Source organism: Loxodonta africana, chromosome 2 (assembly GCF_030014295.1).
Source record: "Loxodonta africana isolate mLoxAfr1 chromosome 2, mLoxAfr1.hap2, whole genome shotgun sequence".
NCBI classification, from domain to species: domain Eukaryota; kingdom Metazoa; phylum Chordata; class Mammalia; order Proboscidea; family Elephantidae; genus Loxodonta; species Loxodonta africana.
In genome coordinates this window covers 230,340,336-230,362,494 of record NC_087343.1, presented here as the reverse complement: position 1 = coordinate 230,362,494, position 22,159 = coordinate 230,340,336, and the positions used below count along the sequence as shown (strand labels likewise).

The window sequence follows — 22,159 nt, the reverse complement described above, 5'->3', positions numbered from 1 at the left end:
GAGCAGGGTATTCTTCAATTTCCAAGTGTTTGTTTTCTTTTCCCTACTTTTTCTGTTATTGATTTCCACCTTTATGGCCTTATGGTCAGAGAAGATACTTTGTAATATTTCAATGTTTTGGATTCTGCTAAGGCTTGCTTTATGACCTAATATGTGGTCTGTTCTAGACAATGTTCCATGTGCACTAGAAAAGAAAGTATACTTGGTTGCTGTTGGGCGGAGTGCTCTGTATATGTCTATTAGGTCAAGTGGGTTTATTGTGGCATTTAGATCTTCCGTGTCTTTATTGAGCTTCTTTCTGGATGTCCTGTCCTTCACCAAAAGTGGTATGTTGAAGTCGTCTATTATTAATGTGGAGCTGTCTATCTCACTTTTCAATGCTGATAGTTTGTTTTATGTATCTTGCAGCCCTGTCATTGGTGTGTATTTAGTATAGTTATATCTTCTTGGTATATTGTCCCTTTAATCATTATATAGTGTCCTTCCTTATCCTTTATGATGGATTTAACTTTAAAGTCTGTTTTGTCAGAAATTAATATTGCTACTCCTGCTTTTTTTTTGATTGTTGTTTGATTGATATAGTTTTTTCCGTCCTTTGAGTTTTAGTTTGTTTGTGCCTCTAAGTCTAAGGCGTATCTCTTGTATGTAGCATATAGACGGATCATGTTTTTTAATCCATTCTGCCACTCTCTGTCTTTATTGTTTTCATGTTGTCTTTTACATAATAACATCGCCGTTTCCCTGTTTTGACCATTTTTTTAAATCTTGATTTATTTATTTATTTTTATTTCCCTATCTGGGTTAACTTCTGGTTGCTCTGCCCAGTGTTCTAGTCTTTGGTTGATACCGGATATGATTGATTTTCTAACCAAAGAAGTCCGTTTAGTATTTCTTGTAGTTTTGGTTTAGTTTTTACGAATTTCCTAAACTTCTGTTTATCTGGAAATGTCCTAATTTTACCTTCATATTTGAGAGACAGTTTTGCTGGATATATGATTCTTTGCAGGCAACTGTTTTCCTTCATTTCTTTATATAAGTCATCCCATTCCCTTCTTGCCCGCACGGTTTCTGCTGAGTAGTCCGAGCTTATTCTTATTGGCTCTCCTTTTTAGGTGACTTTTCGTTTATCCCTAGCTGCTCTTAAAATTCTCTCCTTATCTTTGGTTTTGGCAAGTTTGATTATAATATGTCTTGGTGACTTTCTTTTAACATCTACCTCATGTGGAGTTCAATGAGTATCTTGGATAGATATCTTCTCATCTTTCACAATATCAGGGAAGTTTTCTGCCAACAAATCTTCAACAATTCTCTCTGTATTTTCTGTTATCCCTCCCTGTTCTGATACTCTAATCACTTGTAGGTTATTTCTCTTGATAGAGTCCCACATGATTCTTAAGGTTTCTTCATTTTTTTTTTTAATTATTTTATCTGATTTTTCTTCAAATGTATTGGTGCCAAGTGCTTTATCTTCAAGTTCAGAAATTCTGCCTTCCACTTACTCAAATCTGCTCTTCTTACTTTCTGTTGAGTTGTCTACTTCTGTAATTTTACTGTTAATCTTCTGAATTTCTGATTGCTGTCTGTGGATTTTTCCAGCTTATTAAATTTTTCATTCTGTTCCTGAATAACCTTTTTAATTTCTTCAACAGCTATATCTGTGTGTTCCTTGGCTTATTCTACGTATTGCCTCATTTCCTTCCTGATGTCTTGAAGGGTTCTGTATATTAATCTTTTGTATTCTGCTTCTGGTGATTCCAGGAAACCACTTTCATCTAGAAGATCCCTGGATTCTTTGCTTTGAGAGCTTGTTGAAGCAATCACAGTCTGTTTCTTTATGTGACTTGACATCGACTGTTATCTCCGAGCCATCTATAAGTTATTCTATTAGTTTATTTTATGTTTGCTTACTGTGGCATAGCTTCTTGCTTTGTTTTGTTTTGATATGCCCAAATGGGTTGCTTCAGTGAGCTAGCTTGATTTTTTTCACCTTTCGAGTTCTGACGTCCTGTCCCCAGATGGCTAGAGCTGTTATCAGGTATATCAGTCTAGGAGTCCATTCAGTTTTGTTGTCTGAATTTAACTCGGGTGTCCCAGTAGCTGATCATCAAGTGTGTGGTACATGCTCTGTCCTACAGTCTTAGAGGGGCAGAGGTGATTGGTGTAGGTACAAGTATTTGCTTGCAGCAGGGGGTCACGCTCTGAAGAAGGCAGGGGGCTGAGAATTGTTCCCTGAGTATCTCTGAGGAAAGCGTGTCCCTATTCCCTAGAGCGTATAGGTGGGTCGGTTCTGCAGACAGACCATGGGCACCCAGTGCTTTTGGCTGTAAGGACTGGGAGGTACCAGTTATCCTTGGACCCATGTCACGGGTGGCTGGGTGACCTGAGTGGAGCCACCGGTCCTTAGGCCCCTGATGTGGGTAGGTGAGGACCCTGTTTTATAGACAAAGCGATGTCAAACATCAAATACCCACCTCTCCACCGCACAGCTGAAACAGTTGCAGCCTGCCAACAAGGACCTGTTTTCCTGAAATAGGTCCACACAGGTCCATGTAGGGGGAGAGGTGTTCAAAGTCCATGGACCATTTATGCCTGGACAGGAGCCGCTTCTGTCCTGAGCTCCCCAGGCTAGCGGAGCTGGCAAATTATCTTTTCCCCCAGTTGTGTATTTATTCCTTCTCCAAGGTCAGGAGAATAGCTCTGGATGCTTAACAGGACCTTTCTCAGGCCCAGGGAAATCAACAGCTTCTGAAGCCGGCTTGGAGGTGGGGAACACCATAAAATATAGGCAAGTACTTAGCTTTTGCCGAGAGCGCCATTCTTCTCTTGTTCCGGAGGTGAGTAGCCTGTGTGGCTGGCTGCTTCTCCCTGAGGAAACTGCGGCTGAATGCTAGTACCAGCCCGCTGCCACCACTCCCCGGAATGGTGCCTGAGGGCTCCCCGTGACACAGGTCCAGTAACTCCTCTGTGCTTCTGAACCATCTCTTCTTCCCCCTGCCCCTCAGTTCATTTTGTAAGCTTGCCTTTGATGTTTAGGGCTCCTAACCCAGTGCTGTTGAGTTGATTCCGACTCATAGCGACCCTATAGGACAGAGTAGAGCTTGTCATAAATATACTCGTTTCACTTGTTTTTTTGTGTCTTTGTTGTAAGAGGGCTCTCCAGAAGCATCTGTCTATTTTGCCATCTTGGCTCTGCCTCCTCATTATAATATTTTACTTTGTCTTCTCGAGCCACCCTTTGAAATCTTCTGTTTAGCTCTTTTAGTTCATCATTTCTTCCTTTCATTTTAGCTACTCGGTGTTCAAGAGCAAGTTTCAGAGTCTCTTTTGACATGCATTTTGGTCTTTTCTTTTTTTCCTGCCTTTTTAATGAGCTCTTGCTTTCTTCATGTATGATGTCCTTGATGGCATTCCACAACTCGTCTTGTCTTCAATCATTAGTGTTCAGTGTGTCAAATCTGTTCTTGAGATGGTCTATAAATTCAGCTTGGATATACTAACAGTCATATTTTGACTGTTATGGACCTGTTTTAATTTTCTTCAGTTTCAGCTTGGATTTGCATATGAGCAATTGATCTGCTCGGCAGTTGGCTCCTGGCCTTTTTCTTTTTTCTTTTAATTTTTATTGCACTTTAAGTGAAAGTTTACAAATCAAGTCAGTCTCATACAAACATTTGTATACATCTTGCTATGTACTCCTATTTGCTCTCCCCCTAATGAGACAGCACACTCTTTCTGTCCACCCAGTATTCCCCGTGTCCATTCAGCCAGCTTCTGTCCCCCTTCTGCCTTCTCACCTCCCCTCCAGACAGGAGCTGCCCACATAGTCTCATGTGTCTACTTGAGCCAAGAAGCTCACTCCTCACCAGTATCATTTTCTATCTTATAGTCCAGTCCAATCCCTGTCTGAAGAGTTGGCTTTGGGAATGATTCCAGTCTTGGGCTAACAGTAGGTCTGGGGTCCATGACCTCTGGGGTCCTTCTAGTCTCAGTCAGACCATTAAGTCTGGTCTTTTTATGAGAATTTGAAGTCTGCATCCCACTGCTCTCCTGCTACTTCAGGGGTTCTCTGTTGTGTTCCCTGTCAGGGCAGTCATCGGTTGTAGCCAGGCACCATCTAGTTCTTCTGGTCTCAGGCTGATATAGTCTCTGTTTTATTGGCCCTTTCTGTCTCTTGGATTCATAATTACTTCGTGTCTTTGGTGTTCTTCATTCTCCTTTGATCCAGGTGGGTTGAGACCAATCGATGCATCTTAGATGGCCCCTTGCTAGCATTTAAGACCCCAGACGCCACTCACCAAAGTAAGATGCAGAATGTTTTCCTGGCCTTGTTCTGACTGATGATATTCAGCTTCTTCATCATTTCTTTCCATAGATATAGTCAATTTGATTCCTGTGTACTCCATCCGATGAGGTCCACGTGTATAGTTGCCATTTAGGTAGATGAAAAAAGGTATTTGCAGTGAAGTCGTTGATCTTGCAAAACTCAATCATGCAATCCCCTGCATTGTTCCTATCACCAAGGCCATATTTTCCAACTACCAAGCCTTCTTTGTTTCCAACTTTCACATTCCAATCACCAGTAATTATCAATGCACCCTGATTGCATGTTTGATCAATTTCAGACTGTGGAAGTTGGTAAAAATCTTCAATTTCTTCATATTTGGCCTTAGTGGTTGGTGTGTAAATATGAATAATAGTTGTTTTAACTAGTCTTCCTTGTAGGCCCATGGATATTACCCTATCGCTGACAGCATTGTACTTCATGATAGATCTTGAAAGGCTGTTCTTTTTGATGATGAATGCAATGCCATTTCTCTTCAAGTTGTCATTCCCAGCATAGTAGGCCATATGATTGTCTAATTAAAAATGGCCAATACCAGTCCATTTCAGCTCACTAATACCTAGGATATTGATGTTTATGTGTTCCATTTCATCTTTGACAATTTCCAATTTTCCTAGATTCATACTTTGTATGTTCCATGTTCAGAATATTAACGGATGTTTGAAGCTGTTTCTTCTCATTTTGAGTTGTGCCACATCAGCAAATGAAGTTCCCGAAAGCTTGAGTCCATCCACGTCATTAAGGTCGACTCTACTTTGAGGAGGCAGCTCTTCCTCAGTCATCTTTTGAGTGCCTTCCAACGGGGGAGGTTCATCTTCCAGCACTATATCAGACAATGTTCCACTACTATTCATAAGGTTTTCACTGGCTAATGCTTTGCAGAAGTAGACCGCCAGGTGCCTTCTTTCTAATCTGTCTTAGTCTGGAAGCTCAGCTGAAACTTGTCTGCTGTGGGTGTCCTTGCTGGTGTTTGAATACCGGTGGCATAGCTTCCAGCATCACGGCAACACACAAGTCCCCACAGTATGACAAACTGACAGACACAGGATTTGTGTGGTATACACAAGTGAATTTAGCAACCATTATTTTCAACTGAACATTGGCATCTTTGGGGAAGATGGAAAAAAGCTTTTGATTGGTTTGGAAATACTGCCTCTTTCACCTTCGATTTGAGGTTTAGTGTCTCTATTTGCTTCCACATCCCCTTCTCCTCTGTGTACAACCCCAAATTCATTTATGCGTATGGTTCAGGATGCTTGGCTTTATCCATAATCACTTATATGTGTCTTTCCATCAGTCATTAAAGTAACAGTTGCTTAGCCTTCTTTTTTGGTGATGTTTGGGTCACACTGACATTGGTATTACAATCATTCTCATTTTCATTATATGGACTCTTAAAATACATGGTCACAACATTCACAGTGTTAAAACAAAGCACAACAGTTAATTCAAAGGCAGACCGTTAACAGTCACAAGGCTCTTAGACTGAGCGCTTAAGTTGCACCACTTAGATTGATACAACAGTGGACGATCTCTCCATCATTTGAGCTGCAAATCAAGGTTGCCAACAGCAGCAGTCAAGGGAAAAAGCAGTGGCAGTGACTGCAGAAGGCTGATAACCTATATTATATCCCTTTGACAGTAAAAACAGTGTTATTTCCAACCCCTAGTTTGGGGATCAGGATCACCATACAGTTTTTTTACTTTTCTTCCAACTTCCACATCCATTGAAAACATGAACTTTTCACATTCTGGGGACAGTGTTAAAAGTAGGACCAAAAAACCAAAACCAAACCCAGTGCCGTCAAGTCGATTCCGAGTCATAGCGACCCTATAGGACAGAGTAGAGCTTACCCCATAGAGTTTCCAAAGAGCACCTGGTGGATTTGAACTGCTGACCCTTTGGTTAGTAGCCGTAGTAGTTAACCACTATACCGCCAGGGTTTCCGAAAACTAGGACAGTTGTGGACAAATCAGGACCATGCTTCTCCATACCTTATATGTGAGGAACCCTGGTAAATTCAAGATCCACATGGTCCAGCCTGAGTGCAGTGGCCAAAGAAACAGTCCGTCAACCAAAAGTGCCTTCAGACTAGCTCATACCTTTCACTTGTGTTTCTCAAATAAATGAGCATGCTTAGAAGCAGCATCCGTTGTTGGAATTTCCTTTGCTCTCCTGCTGATGTACTGCCTCTCTCCACAGCGCCCCTGCAGCACAAGCTGCTCCCTCTCCAGTGTTTGTTGCAAGAGTGACTTCACCTCTCAGTTCAAGTCCTCTGTTTCCTCCTGCTTCTCCCTCTATCCTGGAGATTAGAGGAGCTGGCGAAGGCCCTGTCTTCTGTGGCAGGAGGGGCCAGGAGCTCCACTCCAACTATCACTTTTCTCCTGTCTCAAAGACTCCGATGACACCCAGTCTCCTTTACTCCTCCCATTGCCCCGAGGACCGACAGCAGGGTCGTTCTCCATAGTTAGTACATGAGCAGAGCAGTGGCTCGTGGCAGGTCCAGAAAGCAGCAGCATAGGCCTGGCATCTGCCACCTCCAATCCAGGTTCTCTGTGATCCCACGCTGGCCACCTGAGCCCTGACCGATGGGATTGCTGTGTCTGTGACTTTCCCCTTCTGTTTGCTGTGTACAGCCCTCACCCAGGAGCCCATGCCTGTAACCCCACGGTGGGTTACAGCTCTCTGAGGCCAGTCTGCATCTGTGCGTAACCCGCTGCAACCTCTGCAGCCCTGTGTTTCCCTGCCAGGCCTACCTGGCCCCCTCTGGCCCTCTGTCCACACCCTGCACTAGCCCTCCTTCAGCTTCAGCCCCCACCTGCATCCTGCTCAGGAGCCTTTGGGCTTTCCTGCCACTCAGAGCTACCCTTCTTAGGCACTTAACTTAGTGTAAGCATTGCCAACCTGTGTGTGCTGTCTATTGCCAGGGCACCTGCAGAGGAACAGGAGAGTGACCAGTCAGTCCTTCAAAGCCTTGTCAGTGTGGCCTCCACCCACTCAGTGCCCATGAGGCGAGTGTCTCAACTCCTCCAGATAGAGAAGAATGAAGCCCTGGGCCTCGGCCCTCCCCGCCCACCCGCTGTCTTCTGCATGGCTGTCCACTCATCTGCCTCATTGGCATAAGTGGTTCGGGAGTGGGGCCCTGTGGGGAGCCTAGTTGTGGTGTCTGTGTCCGACCTGAGGCCAGGGGTCATGCCACTTAGGAGGGAATGATTGACTTAGCCAGGGAGGTCCTACAAGATCAGTGGGATTGGGGTGTCTGGGGTAGGCTCAAAGTAGAATTATTGGAAGATTAATGTCTCAGAAGTAAAAGATAGCTCTAGGGGTTGTTCATCTGTGGCCCGTACATGCTTCCTAAGACCTTATTTCCCTTCTCTTGTGGCTTTCTTAAACCTTTCAAATCCTTTCTGGCCTCTTCAGTGAAGACAGGGAAAAACTGGAATATGGCTAGGACAGAGGCCTGCCCCTACTTGGGCACAGAGGGCCCTATCCAGCAGTGCCAGCGCCCAGGTTGCCTGTAGTGTCCCTGTGGGAGTCGGGCTGTATTTTTGTGGCCTCTAAGACAAGCATCTGGCTGCAGCTCTGGTAAGCAGTAACTGTAGGGTTGCTGCAGCTGATGGTGTCTTGGGCAGGCCACTCTCCCTCTCTGGGCCTCAGTTTCCTGTCTGTGTTGGGCGGAGGTTAAGCAAGAGGCCTCCAAGGGCCCCTCTGACTTCTCCTCTCCCTCTGTGCTCCATGGGATGACAGGGCTTGACTGCCCACCCCACTTCTGGGCCCCGGTTACTCGGGGACAAGCAAGAGCTGGATTCTGGAAGGGTCAGGACAGCGCCACCCTTCCTCGGAGCCACCTGCACGGAGTAAAGCCTCCCAGGCAGTGGCAGAGAGCTGGGTGTCTCATGGAGACTGCCTGCCCACGATGGCCGTGGCGTAGTGGAACCGGACGGGTCTCCCCCACAGAGGGCCATGGGCGGGGGCTCCCGGCAGGAGGCTTCCTGCAAGGGAAGCCTGGAGACCATCCTCTCCCTTCCCGTCCTCTGCACCCTCCATGCTCCCCGAGGGAGAGGGGAGCACCTGGTGGAGACAGCAAAGCCATCAGGGCACAGCGAGGCCTGGGCAGAGCTGAGACTGCGGCCAGGTGGCCCACCCCTCCTGATACCGGGAGACCGTCCTAACGAGTCAGCCGATGGTGTTCTGTGTCTGACCTGCATCCCCAGCTGCCCCACCCTGTCCAGAGCTCCCCTCCTGGTTTCCCTGGGTGGCCCATTTAGAACAGGGCCCCATTCATGAGGGATGTTGTTGTCAACAGCACCGACGCCCAGTCTCCAGTGGGAGGTGGGGCCTCCAGGCGTGGGTGCCAGACAACCGCTGTCCATCAAGGTCAGTGCAGCCCCTGCGGAGCTCCCGTGACTGTAGCCCCTGTGTCGGCATCCTGCCCATGTCCACCCCCTGCGCACGCCCACCCCTGTGCAGCCCTCTCCCAGCCACATGCACAGGGCCCCCGAGTTTTGTCAAGCGCAGGACCCAGCCTCCCCCTCCCAAGGTCCTGGTGTGGACAGGTCTGAAGGACCCTGGGGCTGCTGGCCACACAGCTGCCTCCCTAGAGGTGGGCAGCACACACTGCCTTCCACCAGTTTGGGTGTCACCTAGTGCTTTGGGTGAACCAGGAGCAGGGGTGCCTCCTGGGGAGCTTCTTAACAATCAGTAATCAAGTGTCATTAATTACTGCATCCATCAACTCGTTCACAGTTTATGCTCACTTTCTCTCAAAAAGGATTATGCTGGAATGGTCGAAATTGAAAAAAAAATAAAATTAGAGGGCTGTAACCATTTCATGGAAGCGGAGACAGATTGTGAAACTGGATAGAAATTTGAAGGCTTTGCCTGGGTTTCCTGGAGCCCAAGCCAAAGAGGCCTGTAAATAGATATTCAGGCCACACAGCTCTCACTTGGTGAATGTGGACTAGCTCAGAGTTGAAGGGAGAAGCGGGCTGTTTCTGTCACTGTGGTCTGAAGAGGCCGTGTGGAGGCCCTTTCTGAGGTAGGGCAGTGAGCTCTGTGGTGGCACTCTGCAGGCCTGGAGAGTCCTGCTTACAGATGTCTTAGAGCTCAGTTGCTCCAGGTGTCCTTGGAACTGGGTCTCTGGGGTTCTTAAGTGGCCCAGACATATTGAAATTCAATGTCTTTATTCATTCACATGGTCTGAATGCTGCTTGTAAGGTTTGGATATGTCTTGCTGACTTCCATTATTTATAATTAAAAATGCAAGCAGTCGTGATTGACCTTTGCAAAAAAAAAAAAAAAGTTTTCCTTCTTGCCAGTTTCTGGATCACTTTAATTAAAATCTGTTTTGATATTGCAAGATAAGCTTAAAAACCAAACATTGAATTTACTCTACAACCAACCAGATAAGTTGTAGCTGGGGTAGATGGTTATTTTATATTCTCAGCTTTCACATGTTTGTGTCTATGAAGCAGTGTCGTTGCTGTCCTTTGGTTGTCTTTTTAAATGTTATAAATTTAAACAGTCATAAATGTATAATTAAAAATGCTAATTTCATTTGCTCCATTGCTAAAAGAAAGTTTGAAATCCAACATCTCTTCTTTGGGATTTTTCTTCAATTGCTACCTGTATCTTATTGATGGGGTTGAAAAATTAAACCCTGATTTCTGTAAGCAATACTTGGCCCTGAAGAATCATTTCTGGTAATAACTATGCAGAAAGCATTCTCACTCTTTGACCCCAGATGGTGAAAACCTCTTTGCTTTCTCCCCAGAGCTGGTATCTGTGTCTTTTTTTTCTTTTTTTACACGTTGGATGACATTTCCAAAGCTGTATCAGTGGATTTGTTGTTGTTGTTGTTGTTAAGAGGAAGAGGGGGGGAAATTAATGCTAGAAAGTTTTTCTCTTCTCTAATTTATTTTAAAAATCGACATAAGGAAATTGAGGTTATTTTCAGACAAGAATCTGCTTTGCAGACGTGGAGCGTGTGTTAGAGTGAGAAGCTGCCGGTGAGGTCCGATACTGTGTCCTGAGAGGGTCTGTAGGTGCGCTGCTGGTCTGTTCCAGGTCTCCATCTAATGTCAGCATGTATTTAATATACTGTATAGAGTTCATTGTCTATTCAAGATCTCTGCCCTATAAACTCATTTCCCACGCAGCTGGGCTGGAGGGGAGGAAATTGTTGGCAGGGACCTCTTGTGCGGCCACTCTGTGGAAGCTTGCCTTCCATCGCAGGGCTCCTGGGGGCACACCAACTCAAGTGTAATTATAATCTCACCTCACTACCATGTGAGGTGTGTGTGTGTGTTTGTGCACAGAAACACAGACACACACAGACTCAGACGCATGCAACACACCTGGACACATGCAGACTAGAGGAGACTTGGCAGACCCCCACAGAGACACACAGACCCACACAGAGACATGTGGATACACACAGAGACATGCAGAGGTAACATACCATGCAGAGACACAATATAGGCACACAGAGAAACATACAGACTCACACAGACCCACAAGAATATACAGAGACCTACAGACCACATAGAGACATGTAGATCCATGTAGAGACACACAGAGACATGCAGATAACATACAGGTACAGAGACCCACACAGAGACATGGAGAGCAACACAGAGATATGGGGACCTACGCAGAGACACAGAGACACACAGACCCACTCAGAGGCATGGAGGCTCATGGAGAGACACCCAGTACAGACACACTAGTTGCCAACGCCCTCAGACCTACAGAAGGCACGTACAGCAGACACAGAGACACACAGAAGCACACACAGCACACACCCAACACACTGCGTTCTGAACATTTTTAGAACAGCCTCTAAAGAATGCGTAAAATACCTCAGACAATAAATTTGGAATTAGACGATCAATTTCGAGAAGGAAAATTGAGGAGAGTGGCATTAGAAGGAGATAGGGACAGCTGTGGAAACCCTGGTGGCGTAGTGGTTAAGTGCTACGGCTACTAACCAAAGAGTCAGCAGTTCGAATCTGCCAGGCGCTCCTTGGAAACTCTATGGGAGCAGCTCTACTCTGTCCTATAGGGCCGTATGAGTCGGAATCGACTCGACGGCACTGGGGTTGGTTTGTTTTGGGTTTAGGGACAGCTGACAGAAAGCCTGTGCTCACAGGGAACTGAAGCAAGCACTCAGGTGGCACCTACTGCATGCTGGGCGCACTGGGTCCAACTCAGCCACTCGTGGGGGACGGGAGGGTGCAGGGGGAGGCAGACATTACCCCCTCCCACCTACCTTACAAAGCTGCTCGGAGTCATGTTGTTGACTGGTGCTGGCACAGAGCTTGGTGTACAGTGGATGATTCTGGCTGAAGGAGATTGCTTTCTCTCCTGGGTGTGTGTGGCTGCCACAGCAGTGTGGTCCTGTCCTGCACTTGCCACCGCAGGGCTGCTGGAGGTTGTCCTCTCAGGGCCAAATGCAGTGTGGGCTTTAAGAGCGTGTGTGAGGAGGAGCAGGGGATTGTGTTGGACACCCCCGGTGACACCATTTCTGTCCCGTGGTGGAAACCAACAGACCCATCGCAGCTGTGTGGCCATGTGATCCTAGACATTTCTTTCCCTTGTTAGGCCACAGTTTTCCTGTCTGTAAAATGGGGTCTTAGACTTAACTTGCCGGTTCCTTTCCAACTTGGACATCCGGTTGGCGAAGGGGAAGCTTACTGCTGCTTGGGGATTTCGTCAGTGAGCATGTTGTGAAGGTCAGACCAGCCTTCTGCCTACACTTGGCTAGTGGGGACCATGGCTGATATGTCAAACCACAACTGGTGCAGAATGTGCCGCCAACAACTGCCTAGGGTCAGAGGGAAAACCCCACACACGGAGGGATCAGCCCGGAGCAATTACAGAGCATCGATGGTCTTCCTGCCTGAGAGCCTTTGGAAGACTCACCACCCTCTGAGGGTCTGTTATTTATTTAAGTCCTCATCTGCCCCAACCCCACACATGGATTGGATTGGAGTGCCCAGGACTATATCCAAAAGTATTTGATGAATGAGCTGGAGACCCTGTCCCTGTGCACTCTGGGGCGGCTGAGGGCTGACACTCTCCCAGACACCCTGAGCGCATCTCCTCAAGTCTGCCCTACTGGTCCTCAAGCCCATCCTCACCTGCCCTGGCAGCAGCACCGTCTCTCCCAAACTCTGGAGCTTCGAGGGAGGTTGGCAGGAAGTCGGCTGCCAAGCCCCACCCTGCTCTCTTTCCAAGGCACCGTTTCCTCCATGCTCACCTGTGCCCCAGGGCTGTGAATGATCCCAACGGGGAATGAAGATGTTGCTATGGTGCCTACACTGTGCTTGGCTGGGCAAACCCCAGACTGAATCAGTGCCCCGAAGTTGAAGCATTGTTTTCAAGTTCTTTACATGAAGGAGCATGGCAGGGGATATGTGTTCAGGAAAAGGTTTGGTGCCGTTGGTCTACTGTGTCTTCTAGCACATGTGGTGAGCACACCTCCCTCCCTTCTCCCAGAGTGCTCGAGACATGCTTGGCTTGTAAGCCATCCATGGGGCCCACCCATGATTTGAGCAATGTGCCACAGACGCCCCCTCCTTCCTACACATTCTCCCTCCTGGGATCAGAGGGTCAGGGCAAAGCAGCGGCGCTAGTCCTCTTCCTGGAGGTCCCTCCCCTGCCACACCCAGAGACACCCACATCTGTGCCATCAGCCTGGGCAGAGTCTAGAGGGCACTCTGAATGCCAGGCCAGCATCTGGTGCCTGCTAAAGGACACAGTAGGTGCACATGTTGAAATGCGTTTTCATTCTCCTCAAGGGAATAAAATCCTCAACACTTAGAGGTGAATTTCAGTTGTTGAAAGAGCTGAATGTTGCTGGCTGCTGAGTTTGGTGACTCTTTCTCTGTCTGCCCTCAGTGGCTCCCAGGTACTCCTGGTCTGCATAGTGAGATGTGTGTGAAGTCCTGGCATGATGATGACACGTAGCAACCACAGGAGAAGTGGGCTGTGTTGTCTGCAGTGAAGAACCTCCTTACTTTACAGGGGAGGGATATGAGGTCTAGAGAAGCCAAGCCATTTATTCAAAGGCACTAGTCAGTTATGCGACAAGTCCTAGTGTCCAGGCATCCTGATTCCTATGTGGCTCTTCTTTCCATCGAACGCATACTCTTAGAGGTTGAATTCTGCCCCACCTTCAAAAAAAAGATATGTTGAAGTCCTATCCCAGGTACCTGCGAACATGACTTTAATTGCAAATAGGATCTTAAAAGACCATTATCAGTTAACATGAGGTTATACTGGAGCCAAACCAAACCAAACCCATTGCCATTGAGTTGATTCTGGCCCATAGCGACCCTAGAGAAGAGAGTAGAAGTGCCCCACAGGATTTCCAAAGAGTGGGTGATGAATTTGAACTGCTGACCTTTTGGTTAGTAGCCTTATCACTTACTGATCCCATCTGAGTGTCTTTACAGAAATGGAGAGGAGACACAGAAAGACACAGAGGGAAGACAGCCAAGTGAGGATGAAGGCAGAGATTGAGGCAACTTTTGCCTGGGGCTACCAGAAGAAAGGATCTTCCCCTAGAGGCTGCAGAGAGGGAAGAGCCCTGCTAGCATCCTGATTTCAGACTTCCGGCTTCCAGAACTGTGAAACAATAAACAATAAACTTCCATTCTTAAAAGCCACCGATTTGTGGTGCTTTGTTACAGCAGCTCTAGGAAATGAACACACACGTTGATTCATCTTCCTTTATGTAGGCATGATCTCCAGATGGATGAGGAATATTAGGGCCAGAAATAAGCCAGTAAATTGCCACTCAAGCTGTGTGAGCATGAGCAAAGTTTATTTTTGTTCCTTGATTTTTAGCATTCTCCTCTGTAAAATGCAGGTGTTCTTATCCTCTCTGCCCCTTTCACTACTTAACAGTGGGTTTCAAATTAGAATGAAGATGGCATAGGTTTGCAAACTGCATGTCGCTGAACAGAGAATTACCACCACTCACAGACTTTCCAGCTGCCTTTAGGCATCACGTGGGTGTCTGGGCTGCCATTCCATAGCGGGAAGCCTCCACTGATCTGGACATGCCTTGGTTCATCTTTGCTGGGCTCATTCCTGTGACTGCCACTAGCTGATGGGTCAGCTGGGGGCTGGCAGAGATTGGCTGTGCTCACATGGCCATCCCCTGGCAGAGTAGCCTGGACAAATTTCACGGAAGTGGTAGGGGATCAAGAGAGGAGGTGTAAACATGGAAGTGCTTTTCTAAGCTTCTGCTTTTGTCAAGTTTCCTCCTGTTCTCATTGGTCAAAGCAAGTCACATGTCAATGTGGGAGGACACCAACCAAGAGTGTGGATACAGAGAAGACGTGAAGAATTAAATCCATCTGCCACATTCTCATTTCCATCACTGGGGAGTCTTGAATCATCTTGTTGTTGTTGGGTGCCGTCAAGTCGGCTTCGACCCATAGCGACCCTGCAAACTACAGAACAAAACACTGCCCTGTCCTGCGCCATCCTCACAATTGTTGCGCCCATTATTGCAGCCACTGTGTCAATCCATCTCTTTCAAAGTTCTTTCCCTTTTTCATTGACCCTCTCCTTTACCAAGCATGATGTGCTTCTCCAGGGACTGTTCCTTCCTGACAGCATGTCCAAAGTATGTGAGAGGTAGTCTTGCCATCCTTGCTTCCTGGTTATACTTCTTCCAAGACAGATTTGTTTGTTCTTTTGGCAGTCCATGGTATATTCAATATTCTTTGCCAGCACCTCAATCCAAAGGCATCAATTCTTCTTTGGTCTTCCTTATTCATTGTCCAATTTTTACATGCATATGAGGTGATTGAAAACACCATGGCTTGGGTGCACCTTAATCCTCAAGGTAACATCTTTGCTTTTCAACACTTAAAGAGGTCTTTTGCAGGAGGTTTTCCCAGTGGAAAATTTCTTGGCTGTTACTTCCATGGGTATTGATTGTGGATCCAAGTAAAATGAAATCCTTGACAACTTCAATCTTTTCTCTGTTTATCACAATGTTGTTTATTGGTCCAGTTATGAGGATTTTTGTTTTCTTTATGTTGAGATGTAAACCATACTAAAGGCTGTGGTCTTTGATCTTCATTAGTAAGTGCTTCAAGTCCTCTTCACTTTCAGCAAGGAAGGTTGTGTCATCTGCATAACACAAGTTGTTAATGAGTCTTCCTCCAATCCTGATGCCCCATTCTTCTTCATATAGTCCAGCTTCTCATATTATTTGCTCAGCATACAGATTGAATAGGTATGGTGAAAAGATACAACCCTGACACACACCTTTCCTGACTTTAAACCATGCAGTATCCCCTTGTTCTGTTCTAACAACTGCCTCTTGATCTATGTACAGATTTCTCATGCACACAATTAAGTGTCCTGGAATTCCCATTCTCCGCAATTTCATCCGTAATTTGTTATGATCCACACAGTTGAATGCCTTAGCATAGTCAATAAAACACAGGTAAACATCTTTCTGGTATTCTCTGCTTTCAGCCATGATCCATCCATCTGACATAAATGATGATATCCCTGGTTCCAAGTCCGGCCTGAGTTTCTGGCAGTTACCTGTCGATATACTGCTGTAGCTGCTTTTGAATGATCTTCAACAAAATTTTGCTTGCATGTGATACTAATGATATTATTCAATAATTTCTGCATTGGGTTAAATTACTTTTCCTGGGAATAGGCATAAATATGGACCTTTTCCAGTCAGTTGGCCAGGTAGCTGTCTTCCAAATTTCTTGGCATAGACGAGTGAGTGCTTCCAGCGCTGCATCCATTTGTTGAAACATCTCAATTGGTATTCCATCAATTCTTGGCACCTTGCTTTTTGCCAGTGCCTCCAGTGCAGCTTGGACTTCTTCCTTCAGTTCCATCGGTTCCTGATCATATGTTACCTCCTGAAATGGATGAACGTTGACCAATTCTTTTTGGCATAGTGACTCTGTGTATTCCTTCCATCTTCTTTTGATGCTTCCTGCATTGTTTAACATTTTCCGCATAGAATCCTTCAGTATTGCAACTTGAGGCTTGAATTTTTCTTCAGTTCTTTCAGTTTGAGAAATGCGGAGCGTGTTGTTTTGGTTTTCTATCTTCATCTCTTCGTACATGTCATCATAATACTTTACTTTGTCTTCTCGAACCACCCCTTGAAATCTCTTCAGTTCTTTTACTTCATCATTTTTTCCTTTTGCCTTAGCTACTCGATGTTCAAGAGCAAGTTTTAGAGTCTCTTCTGACATCCATTTTGGCCTTTTCTTTCTCTTCTGTCTTTTTAATGACTTCTTTCTTTCTTCATGTATGATGTCCTTGATGTCATTTCATAACTCGTCTGGTTGTCAGTCATTAGTGTTCAACGTATCAAATCCGTTCTTGAGATGGTCTCTAAATTCAGGTGAGATATACTTAAGGTCATACTTTGGCTCTTGTGGACTTGTTTTAATTTTCTTCAGTTTCAATGAATCACCTTGGGTAGATGGCAATTTCTCCTCTACGATTGATGAGCAAGGAAACTCCTCTCTTACCAGGTAGTGTAATTCTAAAATTTGTAATGTTACGAAGTCAACAACATTTGGCCAGCCTATTCTTGGCAAGGTACAGCAAGGACCACAGAGAGATGAGATGTGGTCCCTGTTCTCCAGGAGCTCAGGAGGCTTACAGTGGGTTGGTGCAAGGCAGAGCAAAGATAACGGCACTCAAGAGGCACCAACCTTATGCTGCTTGGCTCAAGGAGCTCAACCTGACAGGAGAAGCGGAGGGATGATGACAAGCTTCAAAAGACGGGTGAACTCACCAAGTAGGTGGGATGAGGCAGTAGAGTTCCAGGTCTAGGGAACAGTATCCCCAAAGGTACAGAGGTAGGAAAGTATGTAGTGTGTTTGAGAATAGTGGGGAGGGGATGCTGTAACATAGGGTGGGTTTCAGAGCACCAGAGGAATAGAGAAAGAAGGGATTTCTGCAAAACTTCCCTGGCCTTTCCCTAGGTATTCAGAGATAACCGTGCTTTCGTTGTGCACTTTGCTATTTCACAGCTTGTGGAATAGGAATTGCAATGAATTTTTTGCGTGATTGTTGCAAGGCATTGCTTCGTCCATTCTGGTCTGGGTTGCACTGGGCATGTTGGCTAGAGGGGGTGGGGTAAAACCCATAAGGTCATCTGGCTGAGTTGTGCCTCCACTTACCTGGACAGCAAGAAGAGGAATGACAGAATTGGAGCTGCACAATGGGAGAAGGCACTAGGGGACATGCTACCTTGGGTTTCATGGCTGAGAATTGAGACTATGAGGAGTGTACATTCAAGCAAGCAGTAATTCCTCTTAAGAAATGGCAGTGCTGCAGTCCAGTTTGAATCATGTGCCATGGAGCCTGGACAGCCTCTATAACAAAAATCTAAGTGTTGTTAAATGGCTAAACAATTTGGGGACTATCTGAGGTCCCACTGCAAGAAAACTTCTGGAGGAGCATGAGGCCAGAGACTGTGTGGGAGACCAGGGGATGCCACATGCTTTCTGGGGAGAAGAAGAAACCAGAAGAAACCACCCTGAAGGGCATACAGTACCCCAGGTCTGGGGTTTGTGTCTCCTACTCTTCCCGTGACAACCCCTGTTATGCATTGAATTGTATCCTTCCAAAATATGTATTTGAATCCTAATACCTAATACCTATACCATTTTTATGTGGATGAACACAGAGAGAAGCAAGCAAAAAAGGGGGAAAGATAGGTACCCTGTAGAGATCTCCAAGGAATGCTGAGAACGCTGGAGAAACTGAGGCGAAGATCTTTCCGCAGAGCGAGAAGACAGTGCCGTCCTTCCCGCACAGCGAGTACAGAGTGCCGTCCTTACCGCAGAGCAGAGCGAGCAGAGAGTGCCGTCCTTCCCGCAGAGCGAGCAGAGAGTTGCCGTCCTTCCCGCAGAGCGAGTAGAGAGTGCCGTCCTTCCCGCAGAGCGAGCAGAGAGTTGCCGTCCTTCCCGCAGAGCAAGCAGAGAGTTGCCGTCCTTCCCGCAGAGCGAGCAGAGAGTTGCCGTCCTTCCCGCAGAGCGAGTAGAGAGTTGCCGTCCTTCCCGCAGAGCGAGCAGATTGTGCCGTCCTTCCCGCAGAGCGAGCGGAGAGTGCCGTCCTTCCCGCAGAGCGAGCAGATTGTGCCGTCCTTCCCGCAGAGCGAGCGGAGAGTGCCGTCCTTCCCGCAGAGCGAGCAGATTGTGCCGTCCTTCCCGCAGAGCGAGCGGAGAGTGCCGTCCTTCCCGCAGAGCGAGCAGATTGTGCCGTCCTTCCCGCAGAGCGAGCAGAGAGTGCCGTCCTTCCCGCAGAGCAAGTAGAGAGTGCCGTCCTTCCCGCAGAGCGAGCAGATTGTGCCGTCCTTCCCGCAGAGCGAGCAGAGAGTGCCGTCCTTCCCGCAGAGCGAGCAGATTGTGCCGTCCTTCCCGCAGAGTGAGCAGAGAGTTGCCGTCCTTCCCGCAGAGCGAGCAGAGAGTGCCTTCCTTCCCGCAGAGCGAGCAGAGAGTTGCCGTCCTTCCCGCAGAGCGAGCAGAGAGTGCCGTCCTTCCCGCAGAGCGAGCAGGGAGTGCCGTCCTTCCCGCAGAGCGAGCAGGGAGTGCCGTCCTTCCCGCAGAGCGAGCAGGGAGTGCCGTCCTTCCCGCAGAGCGAGCAGGGAGTGCCGTCCTTCCCGCAGAGCGAGCAGGGAGTGCCGTCCTTCCCGCAGAGCGAGCAGGGAGTGCCGTCCTTCCCGCAGAGCGAGCAGGGAGTGCCGTCCTTCCCGCAGAGCGAGCAGGGAGTGCCGTCCTTCCCGCAGAGCGAGCAGGGAGTGCCGTCCTTCCCGCAGAGCGAGCAGGGAGTGCCGTCCTTCCCGCAGAGCGAGCAGGGAGTGCAGGGAGTGCCGTCCTTCCCGCAGAGCGAGTAGAGTGCCTTCCTTCCCGCAGAGCGAGCAGAGAGTGCCGTCCTTCCCGCAGAGCGAGCGGAGAGTGCCGTCCTTCCCGCAGAGCGAGCGGAGAGTGCCGTCCTTCCCGCAGATCGAGCGGAGAGTGCCGTCCTTCCCGCAGAGCGAGCAGGGAGTGCCGTCCCCACAGCCGTTCAATGTGCTTCTGGTGAAGCTTTAAAAGGAAATGATGAGCATGTAATTGGATATTAGAGGCTGATGCTTTTTATGCGTTTGCAAAGAACTCGTTAGGTGATGAACTTGGATATTTGGCTGAGGAGATTTCTAAACCTTGCTGCTTATAGTAAAATGTGAGAGGATAGAGATAGAATTAAAAATGAACTTTGCAAAAAGAAACCAAAACTTAAAGATTTGGAAAAATCTGTTGTACAAACTAGGGAAATATGTTCTAGAAAAACTCACCAACGGTGTGGCTGCTCAATCTTTTGTTAAAGAGATTAAGCCTGTGACTGATGGATCTGTTCAACCACTTAAGCAGAAATACCTTCCGCTTAGGCTGAAAGGGGCAGAGACAGTACAAAACGAAGGAAAGGTATCTACCTCCTTGAATTCTGTAGATGGGAAACGGGCCAGTGGAGCTACTTGGTTGCAAACATCTGTTGTTCTCCAAGAAAAGGAAGGCAACGTCCTGGGAACAACAATCTGTAGATCAGCCCAACTGTCGGAGGAGGGACCGTGGCAGGCAGGGATGCCTCTGTTGCAAAGGGTAGAACCCCCACCTCCATTTCAAAGGGTAGAAGAACCACCTCCTGATTTCAAAGGGTCAGATCTCCAACATCTTGGCTCCAGAGTGTAGGGCTGCAATTCATGTGGGCCAAAAGGACGGGGTCCCCACCCAAAGCTGCGGGGGCAAGGCTGTTGTGCTCTAGGCTCAGGAGAATGGAACTGCCCAGGGCCAAGAGGCTGGGTCACCAGTCAGGTTGACTAGGAGAATAGGGCTGTGCAAAGCCGAGGAGGTGAGGTTACTGTCCTTGTCTGCCTGGACGGTGGAGCTGACATCCAGGGTTGAGGGGCCTTCACCCAGAACCCAGAGTCTGGAAAGTGGGGGCCATTGTCTAGATGGGCCTGGAGAACAGAGGATTATTTTCAAACCTTGAGAACTAATGTAATTTGTTCTGATGGATTTTAGACTTGCTTGGTGCCCATGAACCCTTCTTTCCCTCCAGTTTCTCCCATTTGTAATGGCAATGTCTACCCTATGTTTGTTACACCGTTGTACTTTGGAAGCAGATAACTTGTACTTACAGGTTTCACAGGTCTACTGATGGAGAGGAATTTTGCCCCAGGATGGAATACACCCAGAGTCTCACTCATACTTTATTCAGATGATTAAGAAGGTGAGATTTTAGATTTAGAGTTGATGCTCGATAAGGCTTTTTGGGGTATGATGTAATAGGGTGAATGTGTTTTGTATGTAGTAAGGACATAAGTCTGAGGAGGGGCAGAGTGGAATGTTACAGATTGAATTTTGTCTCCCCATAATATGCATTGGAATCCTAACCCCTTTACTTGTGGACATACTCTCATTTGGGAATAATGTAACATTACGTTAATGAGGACATATCAGTGTAAGGTGTGTCTTAAACCTACTTGCTTTTGAGATATAAAAAGAGCAGCTTAGACACAGAAAGAAGCAAGCAAAAATGGGAGAAAGATAGATGCCACATGGAGATCTCCAAGGGAAGTAAGAAGAATGCTAGAGAAGCTGAGAAAAGGATTTTCCCCTGGAATGAAAAAAGAGAGCCTTCCTCTAGAGCCAGCACCCTGAATTTGAATTTCTAGCCTGCTAAAGTGTGAGAAAAATTAATTTCTGTTCTTTAAAACCACGTAACCCAAACAAATAAACAACAACAACAACAAAAACCCAATCCATTGCCATTGAGCCCATTCTGACTTAAAAGCACCCCTTGTGGTGTTTCTGTCTCAGCAGTACTAAGAAACTAAGACAGCCTCCAAGGCTGAAACCTAGGTGAGCCCTTGTTCACATGCAGGCAGATCTGCCTCAGTTCCTGAACAGATCTTGGGAGAATTGGTAGGTAGAAGGAGCCCCATTGGCATCCAGACAGTTGAATGCAGAATGAAAGTGTGCATATTTGGGAGCAGGGAAGAGAGAGGGATAAAAAGAGATAGGGGAAGGGAAAAGGAGAGTTGGGTGCCAGGAGGGAGTTAGGGAAGGACACAATAAAGGAAAGAGAAAGAGAGAAACAGAAAGAAGGAGGCATGGAGGGAGAGAGGGAATTGAAAGTGTACCTCTTGAAGACAATATGTAGTTGGATCTTACTTTTTTTATCCAGTCTTATAATCTTTGCCTCTTTTTTGTAGGGTTTAATCCATTGGGTAGATTTTCTTGAAAAATAAAAAATGCTTCTCAATTTGTTGTATGCCCCTCAGACAATCTTTAGAGTCTTTAAATGGTTGTTTCGACAACTTTGTCATTTTATTGTTGCTTTTTAGCGGAGATTATTTGCCTTGGTCCTCACTCAGTCATTCTGGAAGTCTGGCCTGTTTCTCACCTGTCTTTGCGTAAGACATGACGTGAGGGAAATACATCCATTGCTGGTGGGAATGTAAAATGGCCCAGCCACTTTGGGAAACAGTTTGTCCATTCCTCAAAAGTGTAAACACAGAATTACATGTGACCCAGAAATTCCACTGTAGATGCATACACAAGGGAGATGAAAACATATCTCCACACAGTTTTACACAACTCTTCATAAGAGCTTTATTCATAGTAGCCAAAAAGTGGTAACAATTCAAATGTCCATCAACAGATGAATATATAAACAAATCATGGTATATACTTACAATGGAATATTACTCAGCCATAAAATGGAAAAAAACATGACATGGATGAGCCTTGAAAGATCATGCT

General features: G+C 46.8%; 1 protein-coding gene across 1 annotated transcript in view; it reads left to right on the top strand.

The window, feature by feature from the left end:
- SNAP47 (synaptosome associated protein 47) overlaps positions 1 to 14,052 on the top strand; it is a 119,953-nt gene extending 105,901 nt beyond the window's left edge. The window contains exon 5 of the mRNA XM_064279652.1: positions 13,802 to 14,052. Within this exon, the coding sequence (XP_064135722.1) occupies positions 13,802 to 13,849 (48 nt within the window). The 3' untranslated portion in view covers positions 13,850 to 14,052. The remainder of the gene's footprint in view (positions 1 to 13,801) is intronic.
- Positions 14,053 to 22,159: the final 8,107 nt, after the last annotated feature.